The sequence below is a fragment of the Glycine soja genome, chromosome 16 (assembly GCF_004193775.1).
Source record: "Glycine soja cultivar W05 chromosome 16, ASM419377v2, whole genome shotgun sequence".
Classification (NCBI taxonomy): Eukaryota; Viridiplantae; Streptophyta; class Magnoliopsida; order Fabales; family Fabaceae; genus Glycine; species Glycine soja.
Genome location: NC_041017.1, coordinates 1,214,372 through 1,229,073, shown reverse-complemented (window position 1 = coordinate 1,229,073; position 14,702 = coordinate 1,214,372). Strand labels below are relative to the sequence as shown.

The window sequence follows — 14,702 nt, the reverse complement described above, 5'->3', positions numbered from 1 at the left end:
AGTTCCGTTTTTTTTAAAAAAAAAAATGTTTACTTGAGTTAGCCAAACCCTTTTTTTGGTTGGCCCATACCCAAATCAATTAGGTTGATTATTTTTTATTGTTAATGGGCTACCAAATTACACTTTTTTGTTTACGCCACTAAACCCAGAATTTGGGCTAGAGCTAATTACAACCAGGACTGTTATCCCCACCTCAACTTTTGCTATTTTCACCCGTTACTTTATCGAAAATGGACAAGAGTGCACTCGTTCTATTTCTCTACACCTCACGGAAATACTTTTTCTTTTCTTACTTTTAAAGTATACGAAAATGCAATTTTGTAGTATGTTCATAAGATGCAACAAAATCACATTTTGGTTGCACATCAAAACCCGGATATTCAACAGAATTGTCATTCTGTCATGTATTTAAGTTTAAATTATAAAATAAAAATTAACAAAACATACTATTATATATTATAATTTATCATTAAATAATTATATAAAAAGTTTATTTATTGACTATGTATATATTATTTATTTTAAAAGTTATATTTAAAGTGTTTTTGAGACTATGAGAATAATATTGTATGTAGTAAAAAATAACAATAATATTGTATCAAAATTAACTGTTAAATTTAAAGTATTATATAGATAACGAATATTATTACTGTATAATATGACTCGCTTTAATTAAATTGGAGGAGATTAAGGACGGCAGAAAAAATGCATAATTTTCGATGATGTTATCCCATTGTTAATTTTTAATTTTTTTGTTTAATAGGAAACCAAATTTGTAATTATTTTATTTAAAAAAAAAGGGGATCTGGAGACGAAGTAGGAAAGGAAAAACAATCAAAACAATCCGTATGTGTATGGCGCGATTACCGGAATGTTGCCACTTGCTACGCAGCGTGCAATCAAGACATTGCCACATGCCCCACATCGAATAATAAATTCGCGTACAGTTTTTACTTTTTAATGATAAATATTCTCTCAAATTAAAGTTTTAATTTTCTTCCAGAGAATAATTTATAGTTTTGAATTAATTGAGGTTTGTACACCAAATTCATATAATTTAAAGGCACACTACGCTCAGTCTAGAAATTAGGTTTCCTATAACTATAACCAAAATGTTTTATCATCTTTAAAAATCACAAAATACCTACAAAATTAAATAAAATTTCTTTTTTAAAAGAATCAATCTACGTCATTTAACAATAATTGGTTGAATAGTATTTTTGCTAGTTTGACTAAAACATGATGCATGTTTTATCAAAAAAAAATAAAAAAATCCCTTTCTCCAGAACGCAAACTGTTGTGGTTTGTATGGATGACAAAAACAGCTCAGATTCTCCCTATAATGAAGTATGAAATGAAATACTAACGAAACCGCGTCCCCTTAGTCTGTTTCTGTTAGCCTGCCATAATACCATTTCCAAACAATGTACAAAATTAAGAAAATTCACAGCTTGCACAAGTTTGCGTGGCTAAACTATACCAAGTATTGATGCAAACAAATCACAAAATAACTCGTAAACCAAACCAAGAGATAAAGTAACAACCCCACCACTTAAATATATAGTAAAGTAATCCAATAGTTTGCTCTATTCTACATATCAAAATCAACATTAATTGTCCACGACGTGTTTGGCTTTTGTTTGTTAAGATATATGATAATGAAACGCGTATCTCTGAGTAAAAGTTTTTAAAAAGAAGGCTTATGCTGTTATGCAATCAACCCTCGAAACACCATGATGGTAACTTCTCGAATGATTATTATGCACAAAAATGAATTTGTTCTTAGAAGCTGATTACTCTCAATCTTAACAAAGAAGCATTGCGGAAAGTACACTTTCCACGTTCTTATCCCAAAACATAGATAAGAAGAAGAAAATAAAAGACATCCCTCTTTTATCCTAAATAAATAAAAATATATATTACCATGATTTTGTGTAGCATTTACCATGATTTTATTAAAGTAAAAACAGTAATATTCCGCGTAACTCTAAAGTGTTACACGTTGAATGATAGTACTAGGTTTTTTAAAAAATTAATATAAAAATAATGTAACATCAATATCTAATAGAGATTATTTAACACTAGAGTAAGAAAAAAAAACATAAAAATACAAGTATGAGAAAGTTTTTGATACATATACACTTATAATATAATATATGATTGTTAAAATAAGTTAGTTATTTTAAATTTAAAAATCTTATAATATCACATAAATTTAAAAAACTTACATAAACATTTACTACAGTTCTAAAGTTTCGTTAAAATGAATACTTAATTTAGTTACATTAAATTTTATAATTAAAAAATAATTTTTAATCGATAAAAATGAATCAAGTGATGATTGTGTTACTTATACAAGGAATTCATTTTTTTATGTGATGATGCTTATAAAAACTTTTAAATAATGTTGTTTAATTTTAAACAACTTTTCTCTTTTAATCGATATATATTTTTTTTCATCGAAAACGAAGAAGGCTGAGGATTTCTTACGGTGCGTGTTATCCAAAGGCACCATTTTTTAGGAAATGATCTAATAAGAAAAGAGAAAAAAGAGGTGTTAAATGAATGTCTAAAATAATGAAATATTTATTAATTAATAAATGTACAAAAAGAACATTATTTTCTCTATATAAAAACTTTTCCCTTATAAAATGCGTCCAAAACTCGAAAGTTCCATATAAAAGCAAGGCTAGAACACTTGCAAGTTCGAAAGAGCCATTTTTATTTATCAGTCACCGAAACAACTATGGATACAATCAAGTCCTTCAAGGGCTACGGCAAAGTTGACGAGTTGGAGCAGCAAGCCTATCAGAAGAAGACACGTAAGCGCCTCATAATAATCACAGTCTCTTCAATCGTTCTAATTGCGGTGATCATCGCCGCTATCGCAGGGGTTGTCATACACAAGCGCAACACCTCATCATCTCCCTCATCCGACTCGCCCCCGCAAACTGAGTTAACCCCGGCCGCGTCACTCAAAGCGGTTTGCGACGTGACTCAGTACCCTAACTCGTGCTTCTCCGCAATCTCCTCGTTACCGGATTCCAACACTACTGATCCGGAGCTCCTCTTCAAGCTCTCTCTCCGCGTCGCCATTGACGAATTATCCAAGCTCTCGAGCTTTCCTTCGAAGCTCCGCGCTAATGCGGAACACGACGCACGTCTCCAGAAGGCGATCGATGTCTGCGGGAACATTTTTGGCGACGCGCTGGACCGGCTCAACGACTCCATCTCCGCGCTCGGAAGCAGCGGCGGCGCCGGGAAGATTATCTCCCCGGCGAGTGTTAGCGACGTGGAGACGTGGATCAGCGCCGCGCTCACGGACCAGGACACGTGCCTCGACGCGCTCGGAGAGCTGAACTCCACCGCCGCGAGCGGCGCGTTGCGCGAGATCGAAACCGCCATGAGGAACTCCACGGAGTTCGCGAGCAACAGTTTGGCGATTGTCACGAAGATCCTAGGGTTGCTGTCGCAGTTCGCGGCGCCGATTCACCACCGGCGGCTGCTAGGATTTCCGGAGTGGCTCGGGGCGGCGGAGCGGAGGTTGCTTCAGGTGAACAGCAGCGAAACAACGCTGGACGCTGTGGTGGCGCAGGACGGTAGCGGACAGTTCAGGACGATCGGTGAGGCGCTGAAATTAGTGAAGAAGAAGAGCGAGAAGAGGTTCGTGGTGCACGTGAAGGAAGGGCGTTACTTAGAGAACATTGATTTGGATAAGAATACGTGGAATGTGTTTATCTTCGGTGACGGCAAGGACAAAACCGTCGTCGTCGGTAGCCGGAACTTCATGGACGGCACGCCGACTTTCGAAACCGCCACCTTCGGTAATCAGTTTACTTATAATTTCTCTCTTATTTATTTATTTATTGCATTTTTTTTATCAATTGCTATTTTTCTAATAGTATTTGAAAACTGGTGGATAATTTAGGATAATTATTCTTTCTACTTTAAGTTTCGTTAATATTCGTTTAATATTTTGACATGAATTAATTCTGAATGCATGATGAGATTAATGGGAAATGAAAATCAATTGATTGATATTTGATTGTATTTCAAAAATGTATTCATGTGGAGTTTGGTCTTTTTAACATTAATGATAAAATGTTTTATAAAAATTATTGATAAATATACAAGTCTTTGATGTACAAGAGGATATAACTTTTCAGTGATAGGGGGAGAGAAATTAGGTGAGGTATATTGAATATAGGAAGGGACGAATTTGTTAGGATTCGTTGTTATATTGTTATGGAATGGAAAAAAACAGGTTTGATGGAAAAGCATGTGGCATGTGGCATGTGGTTTAGTGCGTCTGGCGAGCATGTGAAAGCTGATCCACTCTCGCAAAATTGGCTGCCTGCCACCTCTTTCTTTTATTATTATGACCCACCAAGCATCATGCTGTTTTGTGCATCATGCATGGCCTCCCATGTGAATGTCTGCTTCACTTTCACATATGTAATATCCTCACTATCCATACATGCTGTCTTGAGTTAGACATGGGTGTAGGCGCTGACCTGTTTTATGCTTGAAACTATTTAATGTTGATGCATAAAAAGTTGACATATCGTCCCTCATGTTAACTTAGTGAACATTTAATTTGCAAAATCCCCCAATTTGTTTTCCACATGGGATCAGTGAACATTCAATTTGCAAAATCCCCCATATGGGATTATTGAACATTTAATTTGCAAAATCCCCTAATTGGTATGCCACATAGGATTAAACCCACATTTGTTGACTATGTCATATGAATCTTTTTTGATACAGCCTATGTTATGAATCTGATACAATAGTTCAGTGTAAAATCTTCAACCTATTTGAATGCATTGATACTACTACCTGGTACTAACTGGAAGCATGTTATTTTTTGCAGCTGTGAAAGGCAAGGGATTCATTGCCAAAGACATAGGTTTTGTGAACAATGCAGGTGCATCTAAGCACCAGGCTGTGGCATTTAGATCTGGTTCGGACCGTTCTGTGTTCTTTAGATGCTCATTCAATGGCTTCCAGGATACCCTCTATGCCCATTCCAATCGCCAGTTCTACCGTGACTGTGACATTACAGGCACCATAGACTTCATATTCGGAAATGCAGCTGCAGTGTTCCAAAACTGCAAAATAATGCCTAGACAGCCTCTACCAAACCAGTTCAACACCATCACAGCTCAGGGCAAGAAGGACCGAAACCAGAACACTGGAATCATAATCCAGAAATCAAAATTCACTCCCTTGGAAAACAATCTCACAGCTCCCACATACCTTGGTAGGCCATGGAAAGATTTCTCCACCACTGTGATCATGCAATCTGATATTGGGTCATTCTTGAAGCCTGTGGGGTGGATGAGTTGGGTCCCCAATGTGGAACCTGTAAGTACCATCTTCTATGCTGAATACCAGAATACTGGGCCTGGAGCTGACGTGTCACAGAGGGTCAAATGGGCTGGGTATAAGCCCACTCTCACGGACGGGGAGGCAGGGAAGTTCACTGTGCAGTCCTTTATCCAAGGCCCTGAGTGGTTGCCCAATGCTGCTGTGCAGTTTGATTCCACCTTGTGATTTTTAATACTACCGGCCTCATAGAAAGATATCAACTGCTAATCATATTTTTACATGTCTTTTAATCACACTCTTGTAACATGTATTACACTCTATACGCATTTTTTTGACCTACTTTTGAATGGTTTGTAACATTCTTCTAGAAAATCTCTTCAGAAAGATATGTCAAAATTTCAAATGAAAAAAAAAAATTAAATAGATTTTTTTATTCGTAAATGTTAATTATTAATTTATTAATTTTTATTAGCAAACAAAGATCAAATACATAATTTTTCCTCATTCCCCTTCTTTTCTATCACTGCCTAACTTTATATCTTCATTTTCTTTTACGTTCAAGATGCGGATTTTATTAAAAAGAAACAAATAATGAAGACGTATCATTATTAATTATGGAGTCCAATTGACATATTGACTTCAAGGAGATTGCTAATGTTTGAATATAACCAATGGCATGTTATTTGGAGCATTTTTATTGGCCTAGCTCTCCTAAGTTACACGATTATAGTATTTCGTAATATTTTTTAGTATCCACAAAGATAGCCTATGTGTGAGCAGCTATATTGAGAGTTACATATATAATTTACTTTAAAGCAAATATGTATATTTTTAGTCTGTCTAAAAATTATTTATATCATTGTATTCTTTTTAGAAGAATCATTGTATTTTTCTAAAATTAGGAGAGAATAAATTTTATATTTTTAAAAATTCAATTCATTTATCTATATAAAAATATAATGACCTTACCCGCATTTAACTGAAAATCATCAAAACATAGAAACTAAAAACACATTATTTTAATTTTATTTTTTTTACACAGGCAATCTTTTCATGCGTAATCGCCGATAATGTTGTATAGGGTGGCAAATCAACCACGTCTTTGTTATACGTAGAATTGAACGGTTCCAATCTGATACACAACAACAAAAGTAAGATGACGCCATCAATATATCCCTTCTTTGATTGCAGCTTGAGGGAAATCAGATGGCAACTCCAAGTCTCCAACCCCAACAAGTGCCATTTTTTTCATCCTCTAGCAAGCAAATGCAAAATCAGACAAAAACAAAACTTGGTCAAGGGACACAATTGTCATGTTTGTGAGGGAAAATAAGATGAAGACGAAAAGGATGAAGTTATTAAAAAAATTATTAAACTAGATGACAATGAGAGGGAGAGAGGAAGATGAAAATGCAACATTATATTTCTCACCTTTGGTTTCATGGTGAAGAAAGAAGAGAGAAGGGAGAGAGTAGAAGTTCAAATCTTCAGCTAATAAAAATCAATAACTAAACATTTTTTTGATAAAAAAATATTTTATTTTTCGGATAACAAATGATCATAAACTTTTAGTGTGACACATAGATGACAAAATCACTTGCAAACGCAATAAATTCAAATTTTCAACTTACCCCATGTAAAAGATCAAAATAATACTACTAATCATTAATGGTACCCGATATCAATTCTCCCCATAAAAAAATAATAATAATACTACCGATTATTAATGGTACCAAAATTACCTTTAAGAAAAGCAATTAATTGCTTTTATTTCAATGTCCATTTAACTATTATCTATATATGACTCTATGTAATAGACTTAAGTGAAACATTAGTTTAGAAACCTTAGGCCATGCTGATAAAAAAAAAACCTTAGGCCACATATGGGACAACAAGTCCCTTTTGTTTCTTGCTCTCGATTGTATGTTATGCTCCATCTCTTTAAAAGTCTGACATTAAATAAAAATCAATATCAAAGATAATTTATAACTACTCTCCACAAGAATTAAAGTGACAATTATTCAAGTATGGTGAAATACAATGTAGCATACTTAAGTGGAAAAACTACCAAAATACTTAAGTGGAATAAGATTAAATAAAAATTAAATTATTGGATTATTCCAATAAAGATGCTGTAGGGAAGTCAGATGAATCATATTTTTCAGTGTTACACGGGTGAAAAACTGTCTAGATATCATATTATTTGACAAATGTAAATCATAGAACCCTGACTGCACTAAAAAGTAAAAGCAGTAGAAGTTAACCCTGACAAAAGTTGTGAAATGGGTTTGGAAAATATCCATTTTGAGCTTCACTATAAGAATGTTGCAGATTGAATTTCTGCGACGTCTAAGGGATTTACAGATTTTCATGTTGTTCTTTTCAAATGTAGAGTTTTACTTTCATATATCTTAACTTTTTGGTGAGTTTTATTAAGAACCAGTAAATATTGTTGCTTATTCATTAACAAGGACATCAATATCTTATGTTGGTGTCAAAGTATTTCATCATATTTTAAAATGTATGTTTCAACATATCATAAATGAAACGAGTTAAACTCTTTCAGTTAAAAAATAAACAAAACCTCAGCTAAAAGCATCCATTGTACCAAAAGATTAAATTAAAAGTTAAAAATTCAAAATGGAAGCAACACTTTTGACTTTTCATCTATTTGAGAAGAAGTTAAGTGAAGTATATTTGACTTAAATATATATAAAATTATAAAATTTATTATTATTTTGGGTCCTCATAAAATTAGTAGTTTTCGGGATATACACTGGTCGAGTGGAATAAGATTTTTTTGTAGACAGGGATCAACCTAACTAAATTTCCTTTGACACTTCCAGTAAGTAGTAACTGGAATGAGATTGTCTTAATTATGTTTTTGAAGAAAATAAAGATAAAGAGAAAGGGATGGTTGATGTAATCAATAAGTAGAGTATATATTATAACTCTGGTAATTTTAAGTCATATATTTGTTTATTTCAAGATACAAGCACGCGCCCTCTGTGTCTGTTTTTAACATCGCATCTCTTACGAGTTACGATCATCAAATCCAAATCTGTCTTTATATATAACCCTCACAATGCGGAAATCTGCTGCAGACAGATTCAGGCACCTTTTCAACCGTTCACTCATTCTTCTGCGCCACCGTCACCATCACCATCCCTTTCCTTCTTCTTCTTCTCTCTCCCCATTTTCTCGCTCTCGTTTCTTCTCCTCTACGCCGTTCTCCATGGCTTCTGATTCCCCTTTTCCTGTCACCGCTCAAAACATCAACCCCAAGGTTTGGGTTGCCTTCAATTCTCTTTTCAGACCCACCCAGTTTGTTGTTTTTCGTTTTTTACTTCTGGTTGTGCTAAAGTTGCAAGCTTTAGAGTTTTTGATTGCGTTTTTTTTTTTATCTGGGCATGTGTGATGTCGAGTTGATGTGTATGGTTTTGCTTTGGTTTCTTCTTATTTTAGTTTGTGCATGATGTGTAACGTGTTTATTTGGCAAAAGATCGACCTTTGATTAAATTATTGCTTTGTTTTGGTTTGCAAGGATTGCTAATTATTATTATTGTTGATCAGCGACTCGGGTTTGACTCTGATCTTTTTCTCCGTTGTTTTCTGTCTTGTGGTGTGACTGATGACTGAGTAATAACTCGTTTTTCTACTATTATATGCCCATTTAAGTATATAATTGTGTTCAACCCTAGAATTGGTGGTATGAATAGTAGAAAAAGAGATATGTCTTATTATGATCATACTTCCAATTGAGGCTAATTTAACATAGTTGGATGGTTTATTCTATTTAATGGATTCTTCTTATTAACAGTGCTTTATTTATTTATTTATAAAGTGGGATTGTTTGCCTGAATATTTTCCCACTAATAGCTGGTTATGATGTCACCGATTTTTACACTTTATTTGCTGATTTGAAACTAATGTTTTTTGTTGTCTAGGTTCTGAAATGTGAGTATGCTGTTAGAGGAGAGGTTGTCACACTTGCCCAGGTATTGTGATTCGGCTGTACATATTGGAACAAGTCATTCATCGAACAAGTATTCTTGTCTTGGTTTATTCCAAGATAGACATTTTATACCTTAACATTGACAAAAGAAAGTTAATAACTGTTAAACTAAGTTCACAGTGCTCTTCTGACGCTAAATTCACAGTATGGCTTTTACTGGAATATAGCTTGAAATTGTTCACTTCAGAATTTTCTATGGGCAATTGTTGTAATAGTCTCAGCTTACAATGCCTTCATGTTGCAGAATTTGCAAAAGGATTTACAGGCCAATCCAGGCTCTCACCCATTTGATGAGGTACTTTTCTTTTTCATCTTAATATCTTAATATATTCATATGTTCAATATGTGCATGATGTCCATGTAAGGGTTGAACTTGAACCCACTGGATGTGCATATAGGAGATTGCCTTATGTTGTACTTGTAATAGGTTGATTCCACAACTTGAATGTGTGAAGTCCCCATCACACGGTGACAACTCCAACGGTTGTGCCAAGGGTCTTCTTCTATGATTCCTTGTTTATATCCATAACTCACTGGATCAAATGTATTTATTATGATGCAATATAAATTGATAAAAGTGTAGTTGTATGAGCTAGCTATTATAGTATTAACATTTCAACTTAGCTTGACATGCTGCTATTCTGCATCTCCTTATTCATAAGACAGTTTGTAATTGGAATGGGGAATCTTCCTTGGGGGTTTGTTTGAAAAACTGATCAATGAAATGAACCAATTCTGCAGGACAGATTTTAATAAATTTTATAAGAAAAAATAAATACAAGTTGCCCCCCATTTTGACATCTCCCCGGTACCCCTGAAAAAGAAAGCTTGAGGGGGTAAAGTCTATCTGTAATTTCTCCTGCCACCTTCAGGGCTGGACAATTTGCATGTGACATACTGCACCTCTACTTCATGAAGCTGTTATTCTGGTTTTTTTTTTTGTTTCTTCCCCTCACTTTTCTTTTATCTGAAAATAGATACTTTACTGCAACATTGGAAATCCTCAGTCTCTTGGCCAGCAGCCAATAACTTTTTTCCGAGAGGTTTGCCTTTTATAATTCTGTTCAGTGAATGCAGCAAAATTCAAATTAAGCAATGCTTATTGCGACTATCTCATCTCTGCCAGGTTCTTGCATTATGTGACCATCCAGCTATATTAGACAAAAGTGAAACACAGGGTTTGTTCAGGTACCAGGATAAAAAAATAAATTAATTATCAGCATCTAGATAAATAGTTTCAGTGGAATGGCAAACTGTCTTAAAGATTTTCTTGATGGAACAAATAATTAGACTATGAATCATATGCCTGCAGTAGCTAATATAACTAACAATGGTTTAGAAGCATTGTTTTCAATTTGATTAATAGTGTATAATAGATTTCCCTCAATCTATGAGCATAGAATTAAGAAAATATTAAATGAAAGGATGCAAATTGAATTTGAATGTGTCAATGATATCTTTAATTTAGTTTTGCAATGCCATAGTCTATCCTGTGGAACAAAATAAAAGTTGCTATCATTACTGATAATTTGGTCTAAATTGTCCTTTGGCATATTGCAGTACCGACGCAATACAGCGAGCTTGGCAGATTGTGGATCAGATTCCTGGGAGAGCAACTGGTGCCTATAGCCATAGTCAGGTATTAATTGGGTTATCAAATTTTGGCTTATTTCTTTGCTATTCACAGGCAGGGCCATGAAATTATTCTTATTTCCATGTCAGGGTGTCAAGGGCTTGCGTGATACAATAGCTGCTGGAATTGAAGAGCGTGATGGTTTTCCTGCCAATCCTGATGACATTTTCATGACAGATGGTGCAAGCCCTGCAGTATGTCTCTACTCTACCTTAGTTATTTCCTATTTGGTTTTAAGGATGATGGTGTAGACTTTGTTTCATTTGAAATTTGAATTTAAAAGCCATCATTTCTATGTTTTCAGGTCCATAATATGATGCAATTACTCATTAGATCAGAAAATGATGGTATTCTGTGTCCCATTCCACAGTACCCTCTGTACTCAGCCTCAATTGACCTCCATGGTGGCTTCCTGGTAATGTTTTCTCCATACAGTTGCATAATGCATAGTTTAATTTGGTCACTATATAGAAGCACCCTATTTTGATGATTTTATAGGCTATGTGCCATCTTTGAAAGGACAAATAAGAGAAATGGTCTATGTATATGTGCATTATTGACATGAAACTTTGAATATGAACTATATCTTGTTATAATGCTTAGGTTGGATTATCAGCTTAACTACAATATTTTTTCTAAAGGTACCTTATTATCTAGATGAAGCAACAGGTTGGGGGTTGGAAATACCTGAACTCAAGAAGCAATTGGAGGCTGCCAAGTCTAAGGGCATCAATGTTAGGGCTTTAGTTGTTATAAATCCTGGCAATCCAACGGGGCAGGTGAGCTTGAAGGAATTATGTAGTTTTAGGTGATGTTTCAAAGAGCTTACGTGGAGCTTGATTGGGTTAATGAAGATGACTTATGACTCCGATATAAGCTCCTTTTACTTTATTTCAATTTTTTTAGTTTATTTCTATGAGTTTTATGCTCAAATTTATGTATGTTATAATCTCATGTGATGAAAGCTTATTTAAGCTGTACTCTTAATATAGGAGGATGCTTACTGCCTAGAACGCGTGAAGCTTTGTTGGTTAATTTGATAACTTGGATTTTCTGTCATGCCTCCAGGTTCTTGGTGAGGAAAATCAGCGGGATATAGTAGAATTTTGCAAGCAAGAAGGTTTGGTTCTTTTAGCTGATGAGGTAAATGAACTATTCTTCAAAATCTTAGATATTCAATTAAATTGATTTTAAATATGTTGTAGTTCATGAACCTTGGAAATGACAGTTATTAGATCCTATCCGAACTTTTTTATGATGTCAAAATATATATCGGAAACTACTGCTTTGTTGAAGCTTATATGGCATGATACTATTATATACTATTCTGATGGATGGAGTTTATTTTGAAGGTATATCAAGAAAACGTTTATGTTCCTGAGAAGAAATTTCACTCTTTCAAGAAGGTATCTCGGTCCATGGGATATGGTGAGAATGATATCACCTTAGTATCTTTTCAATCAGTCTCCAAAGGTAAGTTGGTACAACAATTAATTAATTAATAACAAGAGAGACTAGACTTTTATGCTAATTAATGATCCATATTGATGGAAGATGTGTTTCTCTTTGTCCTCAGGCTACCACGGGGAGTGTGGGAAACGAGGAGGTTATATGGAGGTGACTGGGTTTTCTGCAGAAGTGAGGGAACAAATATATAAAGTGGCATCTGTCAACCTTTGCTCTAATATCTCTGGTCAAATTCTTGCTAGCTTAGTCATGAGTCCTCCTAAGGTTAACTCCTTGCATCTTTAAGTATAATTTTCTTGTGTTGTGGGTAGTAATTCTTTAGTTTGAATAGTTAAAAGAGCATTGAACACCCGCTTGGTTAGAGTGCCAACCTAGAATTAAAATATCAGTAGCACCCTCGTACTAAAGAGTAAAAGAGTGTACATGGTTAATCGGAAGGAATTATACTCAATTGAAGCATTGCCTTTCAAGAACAGTAACTTTGTATTTGTCAACGACAACTATGCATTTAGTCTAGGTCTAGAGTGACATGTGCCACTCCTGTTAGAGCTTTGATATCCCATGCCTTTGGCATGTTAAACCAAAATACACCTAGAACCTTTATAATATCCCTTGTGAAATAAGAAGGCAAACATAATACAATTAGCAGTGTTATATTTTAAACAGAATTATTTGTTCACAATAAGGAAATGGGTTTGGTATAAAACTTCACCATTTCTGTCATTCCATTACTGGTTTGGTATTCAATGGATGTCTGCAGGTTGGAGATGAGTCCTATGAGTCATTCAATGCTGAGAAGGAGAATATTTTGGAGTCCCTTGCTAGGCGTGCCAAGGTTAGTTACCTAGCAAATAATTTAAGATAGTAAAAGCAACCAACAACATTATAACTTTGATTCAAGAGTAATATTTTAGAATTTTTAAGGTGCCCTTCCTCCTTGCCCCCCCATTGGAAGTTTGGATTTGCTTAACATAGTGGTATACTTTTTCTTTGGGGTCCATACACTTCACCAAAGTTAGTTTTGAAGAGATTCTCTTACACCATGAACTGACCACCATAGCCCCTAAAATATTTACAAATTTTACTGGCCATTTTTCCACTCTTAGAACCTTTACCAATTTTTTTGCTTTCTATTGTGATTTATTCTGAACAGACACTAGAAGATGCATTCAACAAATTAGAGGGTGTAACATGCAACAAAGCAGAAGGGGCAATGTATCTGTTCCCCCAAATTCGCCTGTCCCAAAAGGCTATCAAAGCTGCAGGAGATGCAAATACAGCACCTGATAATTTCTATTGCAAACGCTTGCTTAACGCGACAGGAGTAGTTGTTGTTCCTGGTTCTGGTTTTGGACAGGTTAGTTTATGTACTAATTATGACAAATTTATTTACTGATATTGAGCAACAAAATTGATGATTGCATTTTCCATCCTTTTGGTAATTATAAACTGATTGTTTGTGTCTTGCAAGGTTCCTGGCACATGGCATTTTAGGTGCACCATATTGCCTCCAGAAGAAAAGATTCCGGCCATTGTCACCCGCTTGACAGAGTTCCATGAAAAATTCATGGATGAGTTCCGTGACTAAGTCCTAGTTGAATTTTATCCGTCATTTTTACGGGTACCCAATTGATATTTGATGAGCGATGGATTTTGTAGTTAGAGAAAATAGTCTCTTTTTGTTTTCTGGAATAAGTTTGTTAACTCCTTATTATATTTGCATCTTGAATATGCAAGGCGTGAAAAGATATTTGGTTTTCTCCATTCTTATACTTCCTTGTATTAGGTCCTATATCATCTCTTTTTAATTGAATAAACTTCGTATTAGAATACCAATAACAAACTTTTTTCAGCACGTTATTTTATGGTTAAACTTCATGTTAGTTTTACTAAAAGAATAGGCTTGGGTTATTTAGTGGAATTTATATGAAGTTTATTTAGTGAAAAAGAAGATACAAAATGTATTAATTTCTTTTATTTTTCTAATATCTTGCAAGGATATGTAAAATGATATATGATTCTTTTTTGTAACCAAAAAAAAGGGAAATGAATGAGAATGGTACTTCTCTTAGTAACGGAATTGTATGAGTATGAACGAAATACCCGTACAACATAGTTCAATGCAAAACAGTTGAGATCAAAGGCCGAAATTGAAATGTGCTCAGTAACCTGTTTTTGGTGTGAACTTTTGATATTATTCTTTAATAGTTGTTGTGCTGTATAATCTGGATTTTTTTATCAAAAAAAAAAAAAGCT

General features: G+C 34.5%; 2 protein-coding genes across 2 annotated transcripts; both read left to right on the top strand.

The window, feature by feature from the left end:
- Nucleotides 1-2,653: 2,653 nt before the first annotated feature.
- LOC114390608 (pectinesterase 3) lies at nt 2,654-5,764 on the top strand. The gene is made up of 2 exons (XM_028351409.1): nt 2,654-3,824; nt 4,874-5,764. Exons 1-2 carry the CDS (start codon nt 2,747-2,749, stop codon nt 5,554-5,556), a joined length of 1,761 nt encoding a protein of 586 aa, XP_028207210.1. The 5' UTR covers nt 2,654-2,746; the 3' UTR covers nt 5,557-5,764.
- Nucleotides 5,765-8,302: 2,538 nt separating this feature from the next.
- Nucleotides 8,303-14,276, top strand: LOC114390727 (alanine aminotransferase 2-like). The gene is made up of 15 exons (XM_028351592.1): nt 8,303-8,617; nt 9,279-9,329; nt 9,591-9,641; nt 10,324-10,389; nt 10,473-10,534; nt 10,907-10,985; nt 11,069-11,173; nt 11,284-11,394; nt 11,621-11,758; nt 12,048-12,122; nt 12,332-12,452; nt 12,556-12,710; nt 13,207-13,281; nt 13,600-13,803; nt 13,918-14,276. Exons 1-15 carry the CDS (start codon nt 8,417-8,419, stop codon nt 14,032-14,034), a joined length of 1,611 nt encoding a protein of 536 aa, XP_028207393.1. The 5' UTR covers nt 8,303-8,416; the 3' UTR covers nt 14,035-14,276.
- The last annotated feature ends 426 nt before the right edge of the window (nt 14,277-14,702 follow it).

Excerpts from the sequence above, each read along its gene's own strand:
- LOC114390608 (XM_028351409.1), top strand. The coding sequence starts at position 2,747 with ATGGATACAATCAAGTCCTTCAAGGGCTACGGCAAAGTTGACGAGTTG. Across the intron at positions 3,825-4,873 it reads TTTCGAAACCGCCACCTTCG|CTGTGAAAGGCAAGGGATTC; the intron begins GTAATCAGTTTA and ends TATTTTTTGCAG.
- LOC114390727 (XM_028351592.1), top strand. The coding sequence starts at position 8,417 with ATGCGGAAATCTGCTGCAGACAGATTCAGGCACCTTTTCAACCGTTCA. Across the intron at positions 10,535-10,906 it reads GAAACACAGGGTTTGTTCAG|TACCGACGCAATACAGCGAG; the intron begins GTACCAGGATAA and ends GGCATATTGCAG. Across the intron at positions 12,453-12,555 it reads TTTTCAATCAGTCTCCAAAG|GCTACCACGGGGAGTGTGGG; the intron begins GTAAGTTGGTAC and ends CTTTGTCCTCAG.